This window comes from Pongo pygmaeus, chromosome 10, assembly GCF_028885625.2.
Source record: "Pongo pygmaeus isolate AG05252 chromosome 10, NHGRI_mPonPyg2-v2.0_pri, whole genome shotgun sequence".
In the NCBI taxonomy this organism is placed as follows: Eukaryota; Metazoa; Chordata; class Mammalia; order Primates; family Hominidae; genus Pongo; species Pongo pygmaeus.
Window position 1 is genome coordinate 11325729 of NC_072383.2, and position 25563 is coordinate 11351291.

General features: G+C 34.7%; 1 protein-coding gene across 1 annotated transcript; it reads right to left on the minus strand.

Annotated features, from left to right (window-relative positions):
- Positions 1–19019: 19019 nt before the first annotated feature.
- Positions 19020–20027, minus strand: LOC129009937 (taste receptor type 2 member 19). Its single transcript, XM_054443529.1, has one exon. It carries the CDS (start codon positions 20025–20027, stop codon positions 19071–19073), a length of 957 nt encoding a protein of 318 aa, XP_054299504.1. The 3' UTR covers positions 19020–19070.
- Between the last annotated feature and the right edge of the window lie 5536 nt (positions 20028–25563).

A 25563-nucleotide genomic window follows, 5' to 3' on the forward strand; every position in this document is an offset into this window, starting at 1 on the left:
GTCTTCCCTGATCATTATACACTAATCATAATGCTTTAACATGCTGAAAGAGATTCCCACCAGCCATGACAGTTTACAAATGCCATAACAACATCTGGAAGCTACTCTATATGGTCTATAAGGAAGAGAAAACTTCCATTCTGTAAATTCATAAATAATTCACCCCTTGTTTCGCATATGATCAAGAAATAACCATAAAAATAGTCAACCAGCAGCTCTGGGGGTTACTCTGCCTATGGAGTAGGCGTTCTTTCATTCCTTTGCTTTCTTAATAAACTTGCTTTCACTTTACTCTATGGACTCATACTAAATTCTTTCTTGCTCAAAATCCAGGAAGTCTCTCTTGGGGTCTGAATCCAGATGACTTTTTGGTAACACTTTGGTCTACAAATCAACTGTCAACTCTCAAGGGAGAGATCGCTCTTGGAGCACATAGTGAGATGAACTTGCCCTGTAGGGAATGTCTGGTGAGGTGGAGGTAAACAGTGATATTTGCAGTCCTATAGGGTTAAGTAGAAAACAAGAAACACAGGGAAAGGGCAGAGAAGAAAAGAGAAGAATAAAAAATAATTACACTATATTTTAGAAAAATAGGGGTACTTGTGTTCCCAGACCAAACAAAAGGTTGGTTTGCTTATTCTCGTGGCCCAATAACAAGATACAGATACACTGGAAGAGAAGGGAGTTTTTATTTCTGTAACCAGTTGCAGGGAGAAGGCCTGGAAATTATCGCCAGATCAACTCAAAATTACAGTTTTTCCAGAGCTTATATACCTTCTAAGCTATAAGTCTATGCGTAACTGAGCATTCATGTAAAGACATATTGATTAACTTCTTTTAATCTATAACTAACATCTGAGTCTTGAAGACCTTCCTCTGGAGCCTCCATAAATTTACTTAATCTAAATGGGTCCAGGTGCTGGGGTGATCACCCTTATCTTGTCTCCTGCTAAATCATGGAGGTTTGGGGAGTTCCTTCAGACCCCCAATAAACTTGTTTGTGGAGACCTGGGGAATTTCTTCAGACCCCTAATAAAATTTGTTTAATCCTAAACGGGTCCTGTTAAGAATTCATTTGTTATCTTATCATGCTCCAAGGCCCAGGAAAGGCCTAGGCAAAACTCTTGGTGGGCTTTTGTTACATTCCAGCCTTTGTGTGAGGGCACTGGCCCTATCAGCTTTTAATATGTAACTTAACCAGCTGGGCGTGGTGGCTCACGCCTGTAATCCCAGCACTTTGGGAGGCTGAGGCAGGCGGATGACGAGGTCAGGAGATCGAGACCATCCTGGCTAATATGGTGAAACCCCGTCTCTAATAAAAATACAAAAAATTAGCCGGGCGTGGTGGTGGGCGCCTGTAGTCCTAGCTACTCTGGAGGCTGAGGGAGGAGAGTGGCCTGAACCCAGGAGGCGGAGCTTGCAGTGAGCCGAGATCACGCCACTGCACTCCAGCCTGGGAGGCAGAGTGAGACTCCGTCTCAAAAAAAAAAAAAAAGAAAAGAAAAATTTATATGTATATATTTAACTTAACCACTCAGCTGAAGCAGTTGTTATGGAGGCCTGCGTTAGTGAGACCGGGCCTGCCACACTTAGATACAGTCTGTCTTTCTAAACAGCCACCAAGGGGTTGGATAATGTAAGAAAGAAAAGCAAGATAGTGTTTCTCCCTCGGGTAAACCATGACCAAAGAGAAACAGAAAACAAGAGACAGCTGAGCAGATATATTCTCCCTCCTCTCTCTCTTCCGTGGACTAATGCTAGCTGTGGTTTCCCCTTGCAGCCCTTCTGGAAAAGTACTGGGAGCCAAGTGCACGCATCTGATGACCACCATGCTGTCTCTCTCACCTCATTGTGAAGTGGCCACCAGGAGAGTCATATCACACATCACAACACATTGTTTCACACCTGCTGTTGCCTCGGCCTCTGCATGTCCCCCTCATGGCCGCCCTGGATTTACCTAAAAAATAAATGTCATCACTGTCATATCAGGCATTGGCTCTGGTTTTAGATGCCTGATGCTAAGATATGCATTCAGTTGTACAATTATTCATTCACTTTTCTGTGAGTTTATAATATGGCAATTAAAATGTTTATTTAGAAAGGATACTAAACAAAATAACATTTAAGTAAGATGGCTGGTTACCAACTCAATTTTTAAAAATCAAATGCCATTTTTGTTTATATAATAACCAGCTAGAAAATATCATAAAAAAATAAGTCATTCACAATAGAAAAAATCTGTGCAAATATGTCAAAATCTTTTATGTGCTTTTCAAAAAGTATTTTAATAGGTGCCATCTAATTTTGATATCCCACCTCGTCTCCACTTCACACACTTAATAGAGCTGCATCGAGGCTACATTCTAGTGATATTTCCCTAGAACTGTGGAACAGTCAAACTTTTGCTCTGAGAAATCTGTCTTCAAGCTTGTAAACTCAACCTGAAACCAGAACACGGAAATTCATGCAACTCCAGATTTGTGATGAGTTTCATTTTCACAGGTTTACTACATCAATTTATCCATCTACCCACCCGTTTATTTGTTCATTAACATATCATTTTTGACCATGTCTTTGTGCTTTTAGGTCCTGTGAGTCCAGAGAAAGCAAGACAAATATGATCTCTCCTTTTACGGTGCTTACTTTGTACTGGGGAAGATATATGATAAACAAATAAATATATAAATTAGATGTGGATATTATTTATCTTAAGGTTTAAATAACATTATTATCATTTTATAAAACCAAGAATTAATACACTCACATAGAATATAGCTGTTCAACAAGGCTGTATGTTTCCTTCTTATAATAGAACGTGCTATCAATTGATATGTCGACACACTTTCTGTCGTTGCATCATTTACACCAAGATTATAATAAAACATATCTTTAACACATTCCCATCATCAATATACTGATTTCAGAGATTTTTTTTTTAACATTTGCGGAAAGTTTCATTCAGTTATGATCCAGTTTCTACAGCCTCTTTACACTGAGCTTTTTCTTAAGATAGGAAATATTTCAGTTCTTAAGGAGTTTTAAGGATGGAAGATGAAAGAGAAAATTGGCTATTCCAGGGCTCAGAGGTGGCTTAGAAAAAAATTGAAATAATTGACATTAGGCTTCAACTTCAAAAAATGTTTTCTTTAATTCAAAAACCAGAAAAAATGACTTTTCTAACTGCATATGGAAACTTATAACAGCACTGAGATGAGATCATGATTATGCTTTTCATTCCTATTAGAGAAACAATTTTTTTCTAAGCTATTCACAAAATAATATTAAATCTCATATTCCTTAGTACTGTTTTTTATACACATATACAAAATTTTCTCTAGATATATTTGTCACCCTTTAATTTTATTGTGTGCCTCATTATCTAACAATAATTTTATTTGCTTTATACTGAACATAAAATAAGAATTCATAATGAAATAAACTCTATCCCCAAAGTTACATGCTCACCACTAATTTGGAATTGAATGTCTTTACCATCCAAAAAATTACAGGTTCAAACGAGGAAAGTTAAGCACACTGTGGTGCATATATGTGGTACAAATTGCAATGAAAAACAAGGGTTTCCTGATACAAGCTGTCAGTTTTTACTTATAAATAGAGATCATAAGTTTCTCAAATGAAATATCATATAGTAAAATATATACATGAAATACACAAGGGTTCATAATTCTTAGGAATTTTTTAATCTTATTTTGTATAATGTGACACATTGAGTCAAAAAATTGATTAAGAATATGTTGTTAAATGTTAAGTTTTTCATACACATACACACATATACAGTCATATGTATATTTACATATTTATATTTTATATATTTATACATTAAATATATATATACATTAAATATATAATATATAATATATAATATCAATAATTATATTATATATAATATCAATAATTATATTATATATAATATCAATAATTACATTTATATATAATATAATTATTTTATATATAATATAAATAATTATTTTATATATAATGTAAATATATAATATATATTTATATGTTTACATATTTATATAATATATATTTATATAATATAACATATATTAAAATATTTATATATTATATTTATTTATTATATATAATATTTATATATTTATATAAAATATATTTATGAAATATATATATGGATATATATTTATATTTTATAAATATATATGGATATATATTTATATTTTATATATGAATATATATTTATATTTTATATATGAATATATATTTACATTCTATAAATAAATATATATGAATATATATTTACATTCTATAAATAAATATATATGAATATATATTTACATTCTATAAATAAATATATATGAATATATATTTACATTCTATAAATAAATATATATGAATATATATTTACATTCTATAAATAAATATATATGAATATATATTTACATTCTATAAATAAATATATATGAATATATATTTACATTCTATAAATAAATATATATGAATATATATTTACATTCTATAAATAAATATATATGAATATATATTTACATTCTATAAATAAATATATATGAATATATATTTACATTCTATAAATAAATATATATGAATATATATTTACATTCTATAAATAAATATATATGAATATATATTTACATTCTATAAATAAATATATATGAATATATATTTACATTCTATAAATAAATATATATGAATATATATTTACATTCTATAAATAAATATATATGAATATATATTTACATTCTATAAATAAATATATATGAATATATATTTATATTCTATAAATAAATATATATGAATATATATTTATATTTTATAAAGTATAAATATATATTTATACTTTATAAATATGTATAAATATATATTTATATTTTATAAATATATATATTTTATATATTATATATAAAATTTTATATAAATTTTTTATATATTATATATAAATTTTATATTTATATATAAAATTTATATAAAATATATATAAAATATATATAAAATATAAATATATATATATTTATAATATAAATATACGTATATTTATATATATATATTTATAATATAAATATATATTTATATTTTATAATATAAATATATATTTATATTTTATAATATAAATATATATATTTATATTTTCTAAATATAAATATATATATTTATATTTTCTAAATATATAAATATATTTATATTTTCTAAATATAAAGATATATTTATATTTTCTAAATATATATAAAGATATATTTATATTTTCTAAATATATATAAAGATATATTTATATTTTCTAAATATATATAAAGATATATTTATATTTTCTAAATATATATAAAGATATATTTATATTTTCTAAATATATATAAAGATATATTTATATTTTCTAAATATATATGAGTATATATTTTTATATTTTCTAAATATATATGAGTATATATTTTTATATTTATATACAATATTTATATAATAAATACATTTTTATATATTTATTGAGAATGAGAATGAGATCACTCCCTCCAGATCTAGCCTAAATTGGCCAAACTCTAACTTCAAGATGCAGAACATGGCCCATCTCAAATGACCAGAGTGATCCACCCAAACCCAGCTTAGGAAAATGGAATCTAAAGACATGTGAGATATAAATATCTAATGTAGTTTTGGAGAAGTTTCTTTTTCAAATGATGCTAACTGGTAGAGATACTTTGCTAAGCCAAGAGAGTGGGAAATATGTCCACCCTTGTGTCAAGAATCCAGAAGCCAAGGGAAAAATAGATGAGGAATATCAAAGTTTTGTCAATGTGAGGTGCATAATTAAAGCTGAAAGAAAAAAGCTGAAATAAAGCTATGGAAAAATCTGGGGTTGGCAGGTGACATGATCTCAAATCTCTATAAGTTGTAGCTAAAATAAGAAAGTTTCTACTTCAACTCTCTAGAGTTGTATAAGAATGCATATAAATAGTTTATTTTCCCCTCAGTACGTAATGAGAAGAGTAATAATTTTTATGAGACATTTCTCCTAATTCAAAATTTTTATATTAAAATTATAATGCATACATAGAAATGTGCCAAAACAAAACTGGAAAACTGGGAAACAGAGCAATGTATCATAAACAGTCGAGTAACCATCACGTAGGGCAAGACAAGGAACATTGCAAACAGCCTAGTTCCACCTCCATGACACTATCCAAGCCTCTATACCTTTCTTCATATCTCCTGAGGTAAGCAGTATCCATAATTTGTTATGATCATTTCCTTTATTTTCTTTATACTTTACCAACTAGGTATGCAACCCTAAACTCAATAGCTTGGTGTGGCCTGATTTGAACTGTGTATAGGTGCAATCCTATATGTTATTATTCATTGCTTCCTGGACTTAACATTATGAATCTGAAATTTAATCAGACAGATGCATGTACATGTGATTTATTTCTTTTCATTTTTCTATATTGTTTAATTTTATGAATTTACTATAATTATCTATCCTTAGTTGATATATATTTGGACAGTTTCTTTTATGAACTATTATGAATAATGCTACTATGAGCAGTCTTTCATATACATTTGCTACAATTCCTTTGCATATATGCCTAGGTGTAGAATTATAGGGTCCTTGATTAAGATGTACAAATTCTGCCCACAGACATAGAAAAGTCCAAAAAATACTTTAACTAAATTTATTTCTGTAACTCCAGTCTCTTTATTGCTATTTGCATATATCTTATCAATTACACATTTAGTCCAACAAGATACTATTATTTTAGATAGTAAACATTCATTTATAATTATGCACATATTTACCATTTTCATTAATTTTTATTCCTTCTTGCATGCTCAATTTTGTATTTTTGGTAGTTTGTATTTTAGCTGAAAAAATATCATTTTTAATTTCTGTCTATGAAAGTCTACTATTCCTTGGAAACACACTGAAGATATGATTCCACCGAATTCCTGCTTTCATATTTTCTGTTGAAAATCAGTTTGTTATTTAGAATGTGGCTCTTTTTAACATAATCTACCTTTCACCTCTAGCTACTTTTCAGATTTTCTATTGGTCTTTAATGTCCTGTCATTTTATTTTAAATTTTTTAGTTATCTTGTCCAAAATTTGATGGCTCCTAAATATATATGGATGGAAATATATACATTTCATCATTTTTGGAAAAATTTCCCAAACATTGCTTTTGCCCCATTTCTCATCTCTAATCTTCCAGAACTCCAGAAGTATGTTAGCTATTCTGATCGTAGCATCAATGTCTCTTACCCTGCAGCCTTGTATTTTTCTGGAGTTTGTTAGTACTCTAGCCATGAAAACAGTAACAATTTTCTTCTATTCCCAACTCTGGTCAGATAATAGAATAAAAGCTTGGTCTAGCCATGTTCCTGCAATTTGAAAGAAACCGGATATTAATTTGATGTGAGTAGCTTTTTCTGGAAAACAGCTTGTCTGTTGCTGGGTCCTCACACAAACTCTCCTCATATGCAAATTCAATAAGCAGCTTTGGATCTCAAAATGCAATTCCAATAAATAAAAAATAGCCCCTAAACCACAACTACATCATTCTATTTTATGAATTAATTTTTACTTTGCTTATGTTGTAGAAATGGGGCTCTGTGACTTTGAACTCCATCATTACCCAAGTGAGATAGAGAAGATGTGAGGGCTTACTTCTGTTTGATTTATTTAATCTAAAATCCTCTCTTTAGGAATAAGAGCTTGATCATGAAACAGTTTAATTGTCTTTCTAATTAAGGAATTTTATTTACACTAAAATCAAGCTTTTTCGTATAGCCTTTAATGGATTAGTTTAAGGTCATCTACAATTACTTGCTTAAGCAATGCATTTTAAACTAAACTTCACTTAATTTCTAAATCTAAATGTATTCAGCTTGACTTGAACTTTGCTTTTTACTAATGCAAATTTCCCAAAATGATAATCTTTTAAAAATTTCTTAGACATTATCAAAATCATGTACAATGAAAAATAAATCATTTAATGAGATAGGTGTAGATGATTGATGATCATGTTGATGTCAGCTAAAAGGGACTATTTTATTCTGTAAATGTGACTTCAATCATGTTTCCTAAGTGCTGGAATTCAGGGCGATAGGAGAACACTGTTTTAAATTTTCCTCATGGCCTTATAATTCTTATATTATTCTCAGTATCAGGCCTAGACAAACACCCTCAGGTAATATTTTATCAAGAATAACTTAAAACCAACATATTCTCAATGATTTACTTGTTTTTTTTATTTTACCACATTCTAAAATGTGGTACAATAAAAAATACTTCACCTTAATCAGATAATGCCATATTCAGCCAAAGTAATTGTACTTTATAATCCTAAGAGTAGTGTATGAAAATTTCTATAGTGTCATATCCTTTCCAAAATTAGTAACATCAGATTAATTTTTACACTAATATTTACATACAATATTATTAAAGTTAACATTTTAGAAACATTTTTCTATTATAATTCAGAATGTATTTTTAGTTCAAAAAATTATGTTGCTCCTTTTTAATTCCATGACTATGATTTCATGCACATTTATTAAGAATGAATTATATATTCCATATATTTATTCATATTTATTTATTAATTTCTCTATTTTTTCTTGAAGTTTCAAATACTCTTTTGTTATGAGCAGGTGTAATTATACTACACATATTTCTTTAATCAATCGTTATGTCAAATGAATTTGAGAAGTTACGATTAGTTTGTAGCATATTGTAAGGGAAATTTCAGGATTAACAACTCCTAAAAGAACTCCAAGGAAAAAAATGTTAAAATGTAAAAGTAGTCTATAAGTTTAACGTAGGTGTCCACAGGAGAAAATAAACTCTACCATTACTAGTACAAAAAAAGATTGGTAATAAACATACCATGTCTGAATTTTTTTAAGGCAGGCCTAATATCACTGGACAAGATTCTCTGTAAGGTCCTGACCTTAAATTCTATGTGCACCTGATTTCTGAATGTGCAGTAATGTTCTCTTTCCTTTTACATTCTCTGACCAGTGTCAAACAGGAAAGCACCAGGGTGTGCTAATGGATGAGTTTGAGGCTGTCTTTATGGAGAACACAATAATTCCCAAAACAGCTCAATTAAATTTCTATTCAAACGCTATGTCCTGGCTATAAGATGAAATTTTTCATGCTATTGTTGAAGTGAAAGCATGCAAATACAGACATATTCTCCTTCATTGTTTTGCAATATTTTTCCTTGTTTAACCTCTCCATAATTTGTGTTCAGCAATGTCAGTTGTTATGGAAATTTTAAAACCCAACACATAATTCCTACATTGGATGTCTACACTGTCATATGGAACTTGGTCATAACCAGAATCATGACCACTGTGAATTTATTTTTTCAAGGTCAGATTTATGTAGACAGAATCCAAAGTTTTCTTATTAAAAGACTCCAAGGTTTTCTTGGGAAGCCCAGGAAGGCCAACATTCCTTAAAATCTGGTTGCTGCTAACTAATACTTTTGTATAACTTTATTGTTAACAAGCTCATTAACACAAACTTATGTGTCCACACACATACATGTCCCTCATGGATGGGAGGAATTATTGTCCTATAATTTCCAAAATGGAAAATGAATTTCAGGCAGGTCATCCAAGTTGAAATAGCCCTAATTTCCCACTCATGTTTTCAGCCCATTTTCAATATTTATAAACTTGTGTCTCATGCTTAGGCTTTTGAATAAAAGCCTAAAAACTCATTTTCTTGAGTCTAGTTAATATTTAAATATGAATTGTTTAATTAAAATATTTAGCAATTTTGTAAATATTCCTTGGGCACTTAAAAAACATGTGTATTCCATTGAAGAGCCTACACTTCTCTGTATGTAAATTTTCACTTTTATTTTTCTCTATTTAATGTATTTTTATTATTTAATGGCTTAAGACGAATAGATGTTAAAAATCGATCTTCAATATTGGATATTATCTTTCCAGTTGTTATAGTATAATTGTTTCTAAGAGAAGATCTTGGAGTCAGTCTGCCAGGACAGGAAGCCAGATTTTCTGCTTTATATAGCTATGATCTGAGACTCCATTTTACAAATTCTCTCTACCTCAGTATAATTATCTATAAAACGCAGATGATAACAATATTCTGCGTAGTCCTTATGAGGTGCTAGTATACTATATGTGTAACTGCTTTCAATTTTACATGTTCAGTACAGGCAGGAACGGAGGACTATTAGTTATTCTTTCGATTCTGTGTTACTTAATACTTAAAAGATACCAGTGAAAACTTCCACTTTTCCTTTTTTTTTTTTTGAGAAAGGATGTTGCTCTGTCACCTAGGCTGGAGTGCAGTGGTGGTTCACTTCAGCTTTGTACTCCTGGGCTCAAGAGATCCTCCCACCTCAGCTTCTGGAGTAGCTGTGACCATGGGTGTGCACCAACACAGCCAGCTAATTTTTCAGTTTTTTTGTAGAAATGGGGTCTCCCTATGTTGCCCAGTATGGTCTTGAAAACATGGGCTCATGCGATCTTCCCACCTCGGTCTCCCAAAGTGCTTGGATACAGACGTGAACTGCATCTAGCCGAGAACTTCCATTTTTGAGGAGAATACAGAAGGTTCAGAAAGGCAAGATATCCTTCTGCAACAACTAGGATAAGAGTAATAAAAGGCCAAAATTATATATTCAATTCATCACAGAGTTGTACAAGCAAGGAGGGCCAGCTGAACTGAAATCCAGCACAAGGAGAGTCTTTGTAGGTGAAGGGTCAACTTATATACTCAGTGCAATCCCTATCAAATCCCAACAAGCCTGTTTTGCAAAAAGTGAACAACCAGTCCTAAAATATATCTGAAAATACGCGGTGACCAGATCACCAAAAGAAATCTTGATAAAATAACACATTTGGAGGATTACACTTTCTGGTTTCAAAGCTAACTACAAAGCTGCACTAATCAGGATTCTGTGGTACTGGCATTACAGTAGACAAAAGAACAATGAAACACAACTGAGAGTCCAGAAATTAACACTGACATTGATGGTAATTGATTTAAGAAAATGGTATCATTGCAGTTCAATAGGAATTAATCATTTTTTCAACAAATGATACTGAGAAAATTGAATATCCACATGCATAAAGATAAATTTCTATTCTTATTTCATACCATACACAAAAAATAACTCATATTTAATTGATTATAGAGCTAAATGTAAAAAGTGAGATTAGTAACTAAGATACTAAAACATACTAACCGTATAATTGCAAGTAATACAAGTGAGTCAATCAACCATAATTCTATTATATTAGTATTTCTCCACCTTGGCCTCCCAAGTATCTAGGACTACAGGTGGATACCACCACACCTGGCTAATTGTTGTATTTTTACTATAGACTGGGTTTCACCATGTTTCCCAGGTTGGTCTCCAATAATTAGGCTCAAGAAATCTGCCTGCCTAAGCCTCCCAAGGTGCTCAATTACAGGCTTAAGCCACAGCATCCACCCTGGTACTGTTACTTCAAAATGTACATTTGACATTTGAAGGAAAAATATTTACATAATGTGCTATATGGCAACATGTGTGAATAAATAAATAATATAAATGGATAATCAGCCTTATTCCCGTCTGTTGAATCACTTGGCTACATTGTCAGTAAGGAGATTACATGAGATCACCAACACAACAGGCATCATTGTAGAGACTGAAGAATTGAGACCTTGGATAGTCTGATATTTTCAGTTTAGAGACAAAAAAGAACTAGCAAAGGAGATTGAGAAGTAGTGCCCAGTGGACAAGGATAAAATCAGGAGAGGGCAGCATCCTGAAATCTAAATAAACTAAGTTAAATTTGCCTCATAGAGCATGCAACATGATGACTAACCTTGGGAACACAGACTCTCTGGTGATCTTGCAAATGTCAGAATCAATGAACTGATGACAGCATCAGCTTCTTGGAATGAGTTCATAAGCCAATAGTTACAGAGGCTTCATACTTTGATAAATACTTATAAACCAAGAGCAAGCCTTCTCACTTCAAAGGCTGAAAAACTGATTCCTGAGGTCAGCCTTTGAAGTGGAAAATCAAAGAACCTCAACCTGTTGTCAGGACTGAGCCAACTCCGAGAACAAGAATTCAATAATTGAAGGAAAGTTTAAGTCTCCTTGAAAAGGATGTTGAATATTCACCACAAGAATATTCAGGACGTATTCATACGGTGCTTTCTCAAAGACCTGTAGCCATTTCCCAGATAACAGTACCCAGAGGAAAGGACACACATCCATACCATCTGAGACTTTTAGTTATAGGGCTCTTACAGTAGATAGTCAGGCACGAGCAGGGCAGAAGAAGGCTCTCACCACCCACCAGGAATGTCAGGTGGCCGTCAGGTGATGGCCTGGCAGTTGACACCTTGCCTCTCTAAAAATGATAATTGGTCACAGGCACCAGGGAGAGGCAATTTCACAATAAGTAAAGACGCTTAAAATTGCTAGTCAGCAGCTCAGGAATAGGGCAAGTAGGCTGAGGCATACGTGTTAAGAGAGAAAACGGTAGAAAACGACCTTCTGGGGGCATTCTACCAAAAAAGGGAAGAATGCCTCAGGCAAGCATGTGTACACCTCCAGTAAACACACTGCGCATGCTCACCTCTAAAGTGTTAGCAGGCCACCACGCATGTGAGCAGCCCACCCTAAGGGGCTGAATCATGGGAAAAGGAACACAAGACCCCACAAGTATACCAACATATAAAACCACAAGTCAAAGGCCTAACACTATGGTTGACCTCCGAAATGCCCACTGTGGTCTCTTCCAAGTGTACTTTCCTTTCTTTCCTGCTCTAAATCTTTTTAATAAACTTTCATTGCTGCTCAGAAACTTCTCTCAGTCTCGTTTTCTGCCTTATGCCCCTCAGTTGAATTCTTTCTTCTGAGGAGGCAAGACTTGAGGTTGCTGCAGACTCATACCAAATTGCCTCCAGTAAACCAGATATTGGCCACCCCAACAGAGCCTGAACTAACAGTAATATCTAGGTACTCAAAAGACACTGCAGTCCATGAGATGAAGTGGGAGATTTTTTAAAATTTTCTTTTTGTGTGTGTTATTTGCATTTGGGTTTTTTAGATACACAGTTTCAATCCTTCACCCAGGAGGTATGTAGTACTGTGGCATATCATAACTCACTACAGCCTTGACTTCCTGGGTTTGTAACAGAGTGCCCCATTTTTTCTAAGAAACAGGGAATGAGTTACTATTTTTTTATTATTATTTTCTCTTATCTCCCCTTTCCTTTTGTTCCCCATTTCCTGCTTAGCCCTTCACAAATGCAAATATAACTTTTCACCCCCCTCACTAGACATTCCCTGCAGGGCACGTTCTTCTAACTATATGCTCCAAGACAGATCTCTCCTGAGAATTGACAGTCAATTTGCAGACCAAAGCACACCTACCAAGGAATGTTTACCTCCAGGAAATGGACTTGAAACTTCCAGGCTGTGCTCCACTCTGGGAGTTGCCTGAGGACTTTCACCCAACAGAAGGGCATATTGAAAGCATACCCACTCGGCCACTTTTACAACTTACTTCTGCACAGGAAGGCACCAATTCCACTGTCTGGTAGATAAGGCAGCAAGCCTGCATGAGGACCCTCTACCCTTGCTCAGTATCCCCCCTTACCTTATAAAAGTGTCTGCTTTCTGCTCCAAAGGTGAAGTGGTACACTTAAAGGCAGGACTCTTTGTGCCCCTTCCCCAAGCTAGGTTTGAAATAAATTCATTACTTTTGTACCAGACCTCACTTTTGTTAACTGGACACTGCATGCGGCCAGCAACAGACTCGCATATTGGTTATAGGTCCAAAGGAGTCTCCTGTCTCATCCTCCTGGGTAACTGGGACTACAGGTGAGCACCACCATGCCAAACTAATTTTTTGTTGTTGTTTTCTCTGTATTTTAGTTTTTGTAGAGACAGGCCGTCACTGTGTAGCCCAGGGTGGTCTGCAACTCCGGGCCTCAAGAGATATTCCCACCTCCACCTCCAAAAGTGCGGGGACTGTGGGCATGAGCCATCATACCAAGCCTGCACTGGGAGTTTTTGAAGGTCAGATGCTACCTAGAGTTTTGACTCATGTACATCCCAAGGTGGATCTAATCAGTTTGCTGTTATAACCTCTTCCTGAACGTGTAATCGAAATGGACACACATGGCAGCTGGCAGGACTCTCACTTTCTTCCTGACCTGTAGAGTAAGGGACACTAATAGAGCAGGACCAAGGGGAAGCCTGCAAAATTCTCCTCCACTGGCAACAATGATTGAAAAATAATAATCACATTCTCCAAGGAATGGAATTGATCATTACCATGACAAAACACTTGAAAGTTACAGGGGATGGTAGTCTTTTTACATCCCTATCCACTTAACCTAAATGGCCTCTACCAAAACCAGATACACTAAAAAATGAATGCAGATTTCCATAAATTTAAATCACTACTTGCAAATGCTCTCTAGGATGTGGTATCTTCCCTGAGCAGAGCAGAGCTTCTGGCAGTTTGCATGTGGCTCTTGATTTAGTGAATGTTTCTTATTTTACACCCATGGGTGGGTCAGCAGATTAAAACAATTGGCATTTGTGTGGTAAAAACAAGAGCACTGCTTCACTGTTTTATGTCAGGGCTTTGTCACTTCTGCTCTCAGTTTAATTTACGTTTTGCAAAACAATGTTAATTTAATATATTAATAATGTTACAGTGATTGGTACAATAACCAGGAAATGGAAAGTTACCTAAATATAGTAAAATACTTAAACATTAAATAGAAATAAAATATCAGAAGAAAAAGATATGCCTGATAATATTTAGAGAACACCAACACAGATATTGTTTTCAGGGGTCCCATATTCCTGGTCCACATGTTGAAAAATCAATTAATTAATTAATCAATTAATTTACATTTGAGATAGAGTCTCGCTCTGTTGCCCAGGCCGGAATGCAGTGTTGCAATCCCAGCTCACTGCAAACTTTGCCTCCTGGGTTCAATCAATTCAAATCCTTCAGCCTCCTGAGTAACTGGGTTTACAGGCCTTGGCCACCATGCCTGGCTAAATTTTTTTGTATTTTTTTTTAAGTAGAGATGGGGTTTCACCATGTTGCTCAGGCTAGTCTCAAACTCCTGGCCTCAAGTGATCTGCCTGCCTTGGTTTCCCAAAGTGCTGGGATTACAGGCTTGAACCACCATGCCGAGCAGAAACATCCTGTTTAAGGTAAATGGCTTCCTATATACTTCTTATCACTAAAAAAGAAGCACAGCGTTTATTGAGCTTCTTGGGATTTTGGAGTCCACAAATACCACAGTTGAGGATATTGCTTTGATGTGTTAATAAAGTCCTTTTTATACCCCAATTCAGTTAACCTACCTGGCCTCTGCCAAAACCAGATGGGTTGCAGAATGAATGCAAAGACTCCTGGTTTCAAGTGGAATCCAGAACATATGATATCTCTACAGCAGATAAAGGCTCTGGCCCAACCTGCTCTGCCCATTGGATCAGATGATCCAGCAGAATTCAAAGCTGCTAGAGGCATGCAACATGGGCATTATAGGACTCTGTGCATGTCTCCATCAAGCCCGTAGGACAGGAGAAAGCAAACCCCTAGGAAATTACTGCAGAGCTATTCCCTCTTCAGCAGAGGAGTATCTGCTATCTGAAAAATAAAAATGCAAGTGCAGAGCATTAATCCAAGCAAAAAGCCCCTCAAGCACAAAACCCCACGCAACTACACAAGTCATCTGCTTATAAAAGCAGCCACAATTGGAGGGCATGAGCACATCTGAGTGGGCACAAGGAGGTGACTGTATTGGACACAAACATGTACTTCCTCAGATTCCCTTGACTGTCTCCTGTTCCCGTGGTCAGCACCTTGCCTGATCCAGATCATCCTTCCATCTGGGACTTGAATGTATCTGTGGGCATGAAGTCTCGTAACCAAAAAGGTTAATTGCTCACTTCATGTAAAGTCTAATTAACAAGAACAAAGTCTGATATAAGAATAGAGAATTTATTTGGAAGTTAGCTTGCTGGAAGGGGCACAAAGCATCCTGCCTTCTAACGTGACACTTCATCTTTGGAGCAGAAAGTGAACGTTTTATAAAGTAGGGAAGGAAAAGAGCAGGACAGAAGTTGTAAAAGTGGCCACATGGGTATCCTTTCCACATCCCCTCCTAATGGATGTGAAGTCTAAGCTAACCCCCTGGAGGTGACAGTTCCATGAGGGCATACTTTTGTCTGCAAATCAACTGTCAAGTCTCAAGGAGAGATCCCTCTTGGAGCACATAGTTAGATGAACTTGCCCAGAAGAGACTGTCTGGTGAGGGGAAAGTAAACAGTTCTATGTGCATGTCTAAAAAGTTAAGTAGAAAGCAGGGAAACATAGGGAAAGGGGAGAGGAAAAGAGAAAAAATAAATTAAAAAAACAACTATCTCTTAGAAAAATGGGGGTATTGGTTAGTCTGACTTTCCCAAACAGCCACCAAGGGGTTGGATAATGTAAGGAAGAAAAGCAAAGATGGTAGTTCTGCCTCAAACAAACTTTGGCCAAAGGGAAATAGAAGACAGAAGACAGCTAGGATACATTCTCCCTTTTCTCTCTTCCATGGACTAATATTTGTTGTGGCTTCCCCTTGTAACCCTTCTGGAAAAGTACGGGGAGCCAAGTGCATGCATCTGATGACCACTATGCTGTCTGTCTCACTCATTGTGAAGTGGCCACCAGCAAAGTCATATCAACATCACGACACATGGTTTTACATCTTCTTTTGCCTCAGTTTCCACATGTACCCTTCATTGCTGCCCTGGACTTGCCTTCCCAAATAAATGTCATCACTGTAAAATCAGACATTGGCTCTAGTTCTAGACACCCAAAGCTAAGATATACATTCATTTGAATCACTTTTCCATGTGTTTATAACATGGCAATTAAAACATTCATTTAGAAAGGATACTAAAAAAAATATACAAATAATGTGTAAGAAAGGTGACTGGTTACAAACTCAATTTTTAAAAATGAAATGCCTTTTTGTGTATATAATAACCAGGCAGAAAATATCATAATACAAATATATCATTCATAGTAGAAAGTGATTAGGTACATTTCCAACTTAACCAGTTGCAAAGTTTGCTAGCTTTTATTTTTATTTCTTTTGAGTTCACTCCTCTTGTATCAGCAAAGCATTGAAGGCACCATAAGTCATATTGAAGGAGAAAGAGATGCTCCCTAAAAACAAAAATGTGTTTGGCAGCTGCTGGGAAGTTCCCTAACATTCTTGTCATGGGGTCAGCTAGCTCCGAGCAGCTGGCACTCAGAGCTGACCCTGACCCTGTGCAAATATACCAAAATCTTTAACAGGCTTTTCAAAAAGCATTAGAATAAGTGCCATCTAATTTTGGCGTTCCACCTTGTCTCTACTTCACACACCTGATACAGCTGCATCAAAGCTATATTACAGTGATATTTCCCCTAGAATTGTGGGCTAGCCAAACTTTTGCTCTGAGAAATGCTTCTTCTTCAATAAGCCTATAACCTCAACCTGAAACTAGAAAATTCAAGCAACTGCAGATTTTATGATGAGCTTCATTTTCACTGGTTTACCACATCAAATTATCCATTTATTCAATCACTTATGTGTTCATTAACATATCATTTTTGACCAACTACTCTTTGTGCTGGCTTTTAGGTCCTGTGAGTCAAGAGAAAGCAAGACAGATATGACCTCTCTTTTTATGGTGATTACATTGTACTAGGGAAGACATATGATAAACAAGATGTGTATATATATATATATGTCTATATATAGATATAGATACATAGATATAGATTATATATGATGTGGAGTTAACTTATTTTAAGTTCTACATAATAATGTTAAAATTTCATAACACCAAGAATTAACACAGTCACACAGAATTTAGCTGTTCAACAAGGCTGTACATTTCCTTCTTATAATAGAACTTGGTATCAATGGATACATCAACACACTGTGTAATTTCACCATTTACACCATTATAATAATACATATCATTAATACATTTCCTATCATCAATTATATAGATTTCATAGATTTTTATGTAATTTTTACATAATTTTTAACATTTGAAGAAAGTTTCATTTGATTATCTACTATAGTTTCTATATCCTCCTTTGGTTGGCCTGTTTTTTTAAGATAGAGAATATTTGAGTTTTTTTGAGGAATATTAGGAATGGGAGACAAAGGAGAAAATTGGAAATTCAGGGGCTCAAGGTGGCTAAGAAAAATAAATGGAAATACTTGACATCAGATGTCGCCTTCAAAAAAGGTCTCCTTTAATTCAAAAAGTGGAAGAAAAGACTTTTCTAACTACACATAAAAATTATAACAGCACTGAAAGGATCATTAGCATGTTTCTTCATTCCTATTATAGAAATGATTTTTATTCTAGGCTATTCACATACTGGTATTAAATCTAGTATTCTTTAGTACTGTTTCTGGTATACATGTACAAAATTTACTCTACATATGTTTTTCACTCAAATTTTATTGTGTGCATCATTAACTAATGACAATTCTATTTGCTTTCTACTAAGCATAAAATAAGAATTCATAATGAAATAAAACCTACCCCAAAGATCCATTCTTATCATTGATTTAAAATTGAATGTCTTTACCATCCAAAAAATTAGAGGTTCACCAATGATAGTTAAGTACATATATGTGGTACAAATTACAATGGAAAAGAGAAATGATTTCTTCATAAAAGCTGTAAGTTCTTAATTATAAATAGGGATAATAAGTTCTTCAAATGAAATACTATACAATGAACTATAATAAAATGTACATACTATATATGTGAAATATACTCGGCTTCATAATTTATGGTCAATGTTGTTATTCATACACATGCACACATATACACCCATAAATATATATAAGACTTTTCTAGGTATCTGTTTTGAAATTACTCACATACATACACTATGGAAAAACTGATAGAAATATAAAATGTTCCAGACACCATCAGTTTGTTTTCTGCTAGAAGACACATGATGCTCCCCTTGTGAATCTATAGAGTTGAGGGTTTCTGTTCTTTTACTCAGCATGTCATCTGCCACAAAACTGAAAGAAAGGTCTGTTTTAGCTTCCTACTTCCCATAATCAGGATGAATGAGTGGAACGAAGGATACATGATTGCAATAATTTGGCAAAGCAGGAGTACAAGTTTGCTCTGCTGTGTCCTACGATTCCAAGTTGATGTGATTATACACAGAAAGTAAATGGTAAATAATACGAGGAAGGAGGTCACAGTTTGCAAAGCTTTTATATGGAACTTGGTGCTGGGATCTTGAGATCCTTTGCTATGGAGCCGCATCTTCTTGAGATGTTTACACAGAGAACAGATTAACAGCAGAAAACATATCAGGCTCAGAGTAAAGGGTATGAGGTTTGCTAGCGTAGTTACAGTCAAGTTTGAAAGGTGTATTGCATTCCTCAATTTGATCTTCCAAGTCACATTTCCTTCATATTCTTTTGTCCACACACTGTCATCCATGGTTATCACAGCAAGATTACAAATCAAAAATACCAAGGGCCCCAACACTACCACCAGAACAACACTCTTAATTCTCTTCTTTAGGTGGAGAAAAATAAGGTTGGAGAAATTGGCAATCTTGAGCAAATAAAATATGCTGAGGTTAGCAGCAAGCCACATGCTGAAATGGTTGGTTACAGCCCAGGCATTAGAAGCAACAATTTTTATTTCTAAACCATATAAAGCAGAATTAAACACAGTTGCATACCAAAGGGATAACATGACCCAGAGTAAACCAATTCTGGAGACCACCAGAGCAGTGAGAATTTGGTCAGCTGAGGAGATCTTTTGTTTCTTAACCCAGTCAATGACATTTACTAGAGCTATGAAGCCATTGGCAACATTTCCAAAATCAAATGCAAACACTACCAGAATTGATGAAATGATGAGCAGAAAACATATCACGTTTGAACAGTTAAAAAAATTCAGGCTTAGTAACACTGGTCCCAATTCCTTTAGCATCCAGATGTTAACTTCGATAAACACTTGATTACTAAATGTGCAATAACATTTTCTGCCTTTAAATTCAGTGACTAGTGTCAACAGGAAAGCACCAGCATATGCTAATGGATGAATTCAAAGCTGTCTTTATAGAAATAGAAAAGATTGTTATTCTCAAAACAGCTCAAATTCACTCGTGTTCATATACATTCTCTCCTTGCTATATGCTGTACTTTTTTATACTGAGGTTGAAGTGAAAACTGAATTCTCACGTGTTAGTATGCAAATAAAGGCATAATATTTTTCATTGTTTTGCAATTTTTTTCCTTGTTTAACCTCTCCATAATTTGTATACAGCATCTTCAGTTGTTTCATAGGGAAATTGTAAAACCCAATACATATATCATACAGTAAATGTCTAAATTGTTAAAGGAGCTTGGTCATAACTAGGATCACACCAATATGGATTTATTTTTATGCAAGATTTAAATACCAGATACTAAACCTTTTATCAAAATCATCCGAGATTATCTTGGAAATCCCGGGGAGGCTGATACACCTTAAAATCTAGTTTCTGATAACCAATAAATTTATATGACATCATTGTGAATAAGCTCCTAAACACATAGACACACATGCACTCACGCCCTTAGGGGATGGAAGGAATTATTTTCTTATAATTCCCCAAATGGAAAACGAGTTTCCAGGAGGTCATCCTGGTGGTATGAGTCTTATTTTCCAACTCAGGCTGTCAGACAATGAATAATACTTATGAAACATGTTTCTCAGACTCAGGCCTTTGGTATATTTACACTCAAGTCTGTTTTGTCTAAATATTAATTATTTAATTAGAATGTTCAGCAATTTTGTAAATATTTCTAAGTACCCTACTCTTTGTCATATAATCCTGCAGTATCCTCCCACCACAGGCAGGATGACTACATTGACCTTGGACTCTGAATTCACTCATGTAATTTGCTTCACTCAACAGCAAATTAGTAGAATTTACAGAGATTGAAGATGGCTTCCATATTGAAGTTTCTTGCTCTTTTCCATTTACCATGAGGACATCATCTGGCTAGCGCACTGTTCCCAGAAGAAGAATGAGAAACTAATGGAGTCAGAATGCCACTGCCTTATCTACCTTAAATCAGCCAAACTAGCTGCAAGATGCAGTACGTGGCCCATCTCCAATCACCACAGCCATCCACCAAACCTAGGTTAGAAAAATTCAGAGAATACTACAAACACCTCTACGCAAATAAACGAGAAAATCTAGAAGAAATGGATAAATTCCTCGACACACACACCCTCCCAAGACTAAACCAGGAAGAAGTTGAATCTCTGAATAGACCAATAACAGGATCTGAAATTGTGGCAATAATCAATAGCTTACCAACCAAAAAAAGTCCAGGACCAGATGGATTCACAGCCAAATTCTACCAGAAGTACAAGGAGGAACTGGTACCATTCGTTCTGAAACTATTCCAATCAATAGAAAAAGAGGGAATCCTCCCTAACTCATTTTATGAGGCCAGCATCATCCTGATACCAAAGCCTGGCAGAGACACAACAAAAAAAGAGAATTTTAGACCAATATCCTTGATGAACATTGATGCAAAAATCCTCAATAAAATACTGGCAAACAGAATCCAGCAGCACATCAAAAAGCTTATCCACCATGATCAAGTGGGCTTCATCCCTGGGATGCAAGGCTGGTTCAATATACGCAAATCAATAAATGTAATCCAGCATATAAACAGAACCAAAGACAAAAACCACATGATTATCTCAATAGATGCAGAAAAGGCCTTTGACAAAATTCAACAACGCCTCATGCTAAAAACTCTCAATAAATTAGGTATTGATGGGGCGTATCTCAAAATAATAAGAGCTATCTATGACAAACCCACAGCCAATATCATACTGATTGGGCAAAAACTGGAAGCATTCCCTTTGAAAACTGGCACAAGACAGGGATGCCCTCTCTCACCAATCCTATTCAACATAGTGTTGGAAGTTCTGGCCAGGGCAATCAGGCAGGAGAAGGAAATAAAGGGTATTCAATTAGGAAAAGAGGAAGTCCAATTGTCCCGTTTGCAGATGACATGATTGCATAACTAGAAAACCCCGTTGTCTCAGCCCAAAATCTCCTTAAGCTGATAAGCAACTTCAGCAAAGTCTCAGGATACAAAATCAATGTACAAAAATCACAAGCATTCTTATAAACCAATAACAGACAAACAGAGAGCCAAATCATGAGTGAACTCCCATTCACAATTGCTTCAAAGAGAATAAAATACCTAAGAATCCAACTTACAAGGAACGTGAAAGACCTCTTCAAGGAGAACTATAAACCACTGCTCAGTGAAATAAAAGAGGATACAAACAAATGGAAGAACATTCCATGCTCATTGGTAGGAAGAATCAATATCGTGAAAATGGCCATACTGCCCACGGTAATTTATAGATTCAATGCCATCCCCATCAAGCTACCAATGACTTTCTTCACAGAATTGGAAAAAACTACTTTAAAAGTAGTTTTAAAGTTCATATGGAACCAAAAAAGAGCCCACATTGCCAAGTCAATCCTAAGCCAAAAGAACAAAGCTGGAGGCATCATGCTACCTGATTTCAAACTATACTACAAGGCTACAGTAACCAAAACAGCATGGTACTGGTACCAAAACAGAGATATAGATCAATGGAACAGAACAGAGCCCTCAGAAATAACGCCGCATATCTACAACTATCTGATCTTTGACAAACCTGAGAAAAACAAGAAATGGGGAAAGGATTCCCTATTTAATAAATGGTGCTGGGAAAACTGGCTAGCCATATGTAGAAAGCTGAAACTGGATCCCTTCCTTACACCTTATACAAAAATTAATTCAAGATGGATTAAAGACTTAAATATTAGACCTAAAACCATAAAAACCCTAGAAGAAAACCTAGGCATTACCATTCAGGACATAGGCATGGGCAAGGACTTCATATCTAAAACACCAAAAGCAATGGCAACAAAAGCCAAAATTGACAAATGGGATCTAATTAAACTAAAGAGCTTCTGCACAGCAAAAGAAACTACCATCAGAGTGAACAGGCAACCTACAAAATGGGAGAAAATTTTCACAACCTACTCATCTGACAAAGGGCTAATATCCAGAATCTACAATGAACTCCAACAAATTTACAAGAAAAAAACAACCCCATCAAAAAGTGGGTGAAAGACATGAACAGACACTTCTCAAAAGAAGACATTTATGCAGCCAAAAAACACATGAAAAAATGCTCACCATCACTGGCCATCAGAGAAATGCAAATCAAAACCACAATGAGATACCATCTCACACCAGTTAGAATGGCAATCATTAAAAAGTCAGGAAACAACAGGGGCTGGAGAGGATCTGGAGAAATAGGAACACTTTGACACTGTTGGTGGGACTGTAAACTAGTTCAACCCTTGTGGAAGTCAGTGTGGTGATTCCTCAGGGATCTAGAACTAGAAATACCATTTGACCTAGTCATCCCATTACTGGGTATATACCCAAAGGACTATAAATCATGCTGCTATAAAGACACATGCACACGTATGTTTATTGCAGCACTATTCACAATAGCAAAGAATTGGAACCAACCCAAATGTCCAACAATGATAGACTGGGTTAAGAAAATGTGGCACATATACACCATGGAATACTATGCAGCCATAAAAAATGATGAGTTCATGTCCTTTGTAGGGACATGGATGAAATTGGAAATCATCATTCTCAGTAAACTATCGCAAGGACAAAATCCAAACACCGCATGTTCTCACTCACAGGTGGGAATTGAACAATGAGAACACATGGACACAGGAAGGGGAACATCACACTCTGGGGACAGTTGTGGGGTGGGGGGAGGGGGGAGGGATAGCATTAAGAGATATACCTAATGCTAAATGACATGTTAATGGGTGCAGCACACCAGCATGGCACATGTATACATGTGTAACTAACCTGCACATTGTGCACATGTACCCTAAAACTTAAAGTATAATAATAATAGAATAAAATAAAACAAAAAAAAAGAAAAATGTAATCCAAAGACATAATGATACACTATTATCTAACTCAGTTTTCTCTTGCAGAAAAACGTAAGTAATGTAGGTATTCTGCTAAACCAAGAGTGTGGGAAATATGCCCACCATTGTTGTGTCAGGAATTCAGGATCCAAGGAAAAAATAGATGGAGAATGTCCAAGTTTTGTCATATGAAGTGGGTAATTAAACCTAAAGGAAAAACCTATTCAGAAAACTGGGGTTGGCAGGTAACATCATGTCGTGTTTCCTAAAGTTACAACTAAAATCAGAAAGTTTCTACTTAAAATCTCTTAGAGTTACACATGAATGTATACAAACAGTGGATTTTTCCCTCCAGTATATAATGAGCAGGGTAATAATAATTTTCATGGAACATTTCTCCTAATAATTTTTATCTTATAACTAGACTGCACACTTAGAAATGAACCAAAACAAAAATGGAAAACATAGCAATGTGTTATAAACACTCATGCAACCATCATGTAGGGCAAGACATGGAGCACTGCCTAGGTTTACCTCAATGCCACTTTCCAATCCCCTACACTTTTCTTCATGTCTCCTGTGATAAGCAACATCCCTAATTTATGATGGTCTTTTTTTAATATTCTTTATACTTTATACTTTACCAACAAGGTATTCGACCCTAAACTCAATAGCTTGGTTTGGCCTGCTTTGATCTGTGTATAGGTGCAATCCTATATGTTCTTATTCATGGCTTCCTGGAATCAACATTTTGTATCCAAAATTTAACCCCATCATTGCATGTACATGTGATCCATTTCTTTTCACTTCTCTGTATTTTTTTCATTTTTTGATTTTACTGTGATTATTTTCTACCCTTATTTGATATATATTCGGACAGCTAATTTTTTGAGCTTTTATGAATAATGCTACAATGAACATTCTTTCACATATCATTTGCTACAATTCCTCTGTGTATATATATCTGGGTGTAGAATTACAGGGTCCTTGATTATGATGTTCAAATTCTCCTCACAGACATAGAAAAGCCCAAAACATAGTTTGACTAAATTTATTCCTGTTATCTTTATCTCCAGTCTCTTTATTGCGGTTTGCATATCTTATCAATTATACATTCAATCCAAGAAGACACTATTGTTTCATACAGTCAACATTTATTTAGAATTACACACTTAGTTTTCTTTGTCATTAATTTTTTTTTTTTTTTTTTGAGACATCATCTCCCTCTTGCCCAGGCTGGAGTGCAGTGGTGCGATTTCTGCTCACTGCAAGCTCCACTTCCCGGGTTTAGCCATTCTCCTGCCTCAGCCTCTCGAGTAGCTGGGACTGCAGGCACCCGCCACCACGCCAGGCTAATTTTTTTGCATTTTTAGTAGAGACGGGGTTTCACCGTGTTAGCCAGGATGGATTGTCATTAATTTGTATTGCTCCTTGCGTGTTCAACTTTGTATTTTCAGTAATTTTATTTTATCAGAAATTGAAAAATATCATTTT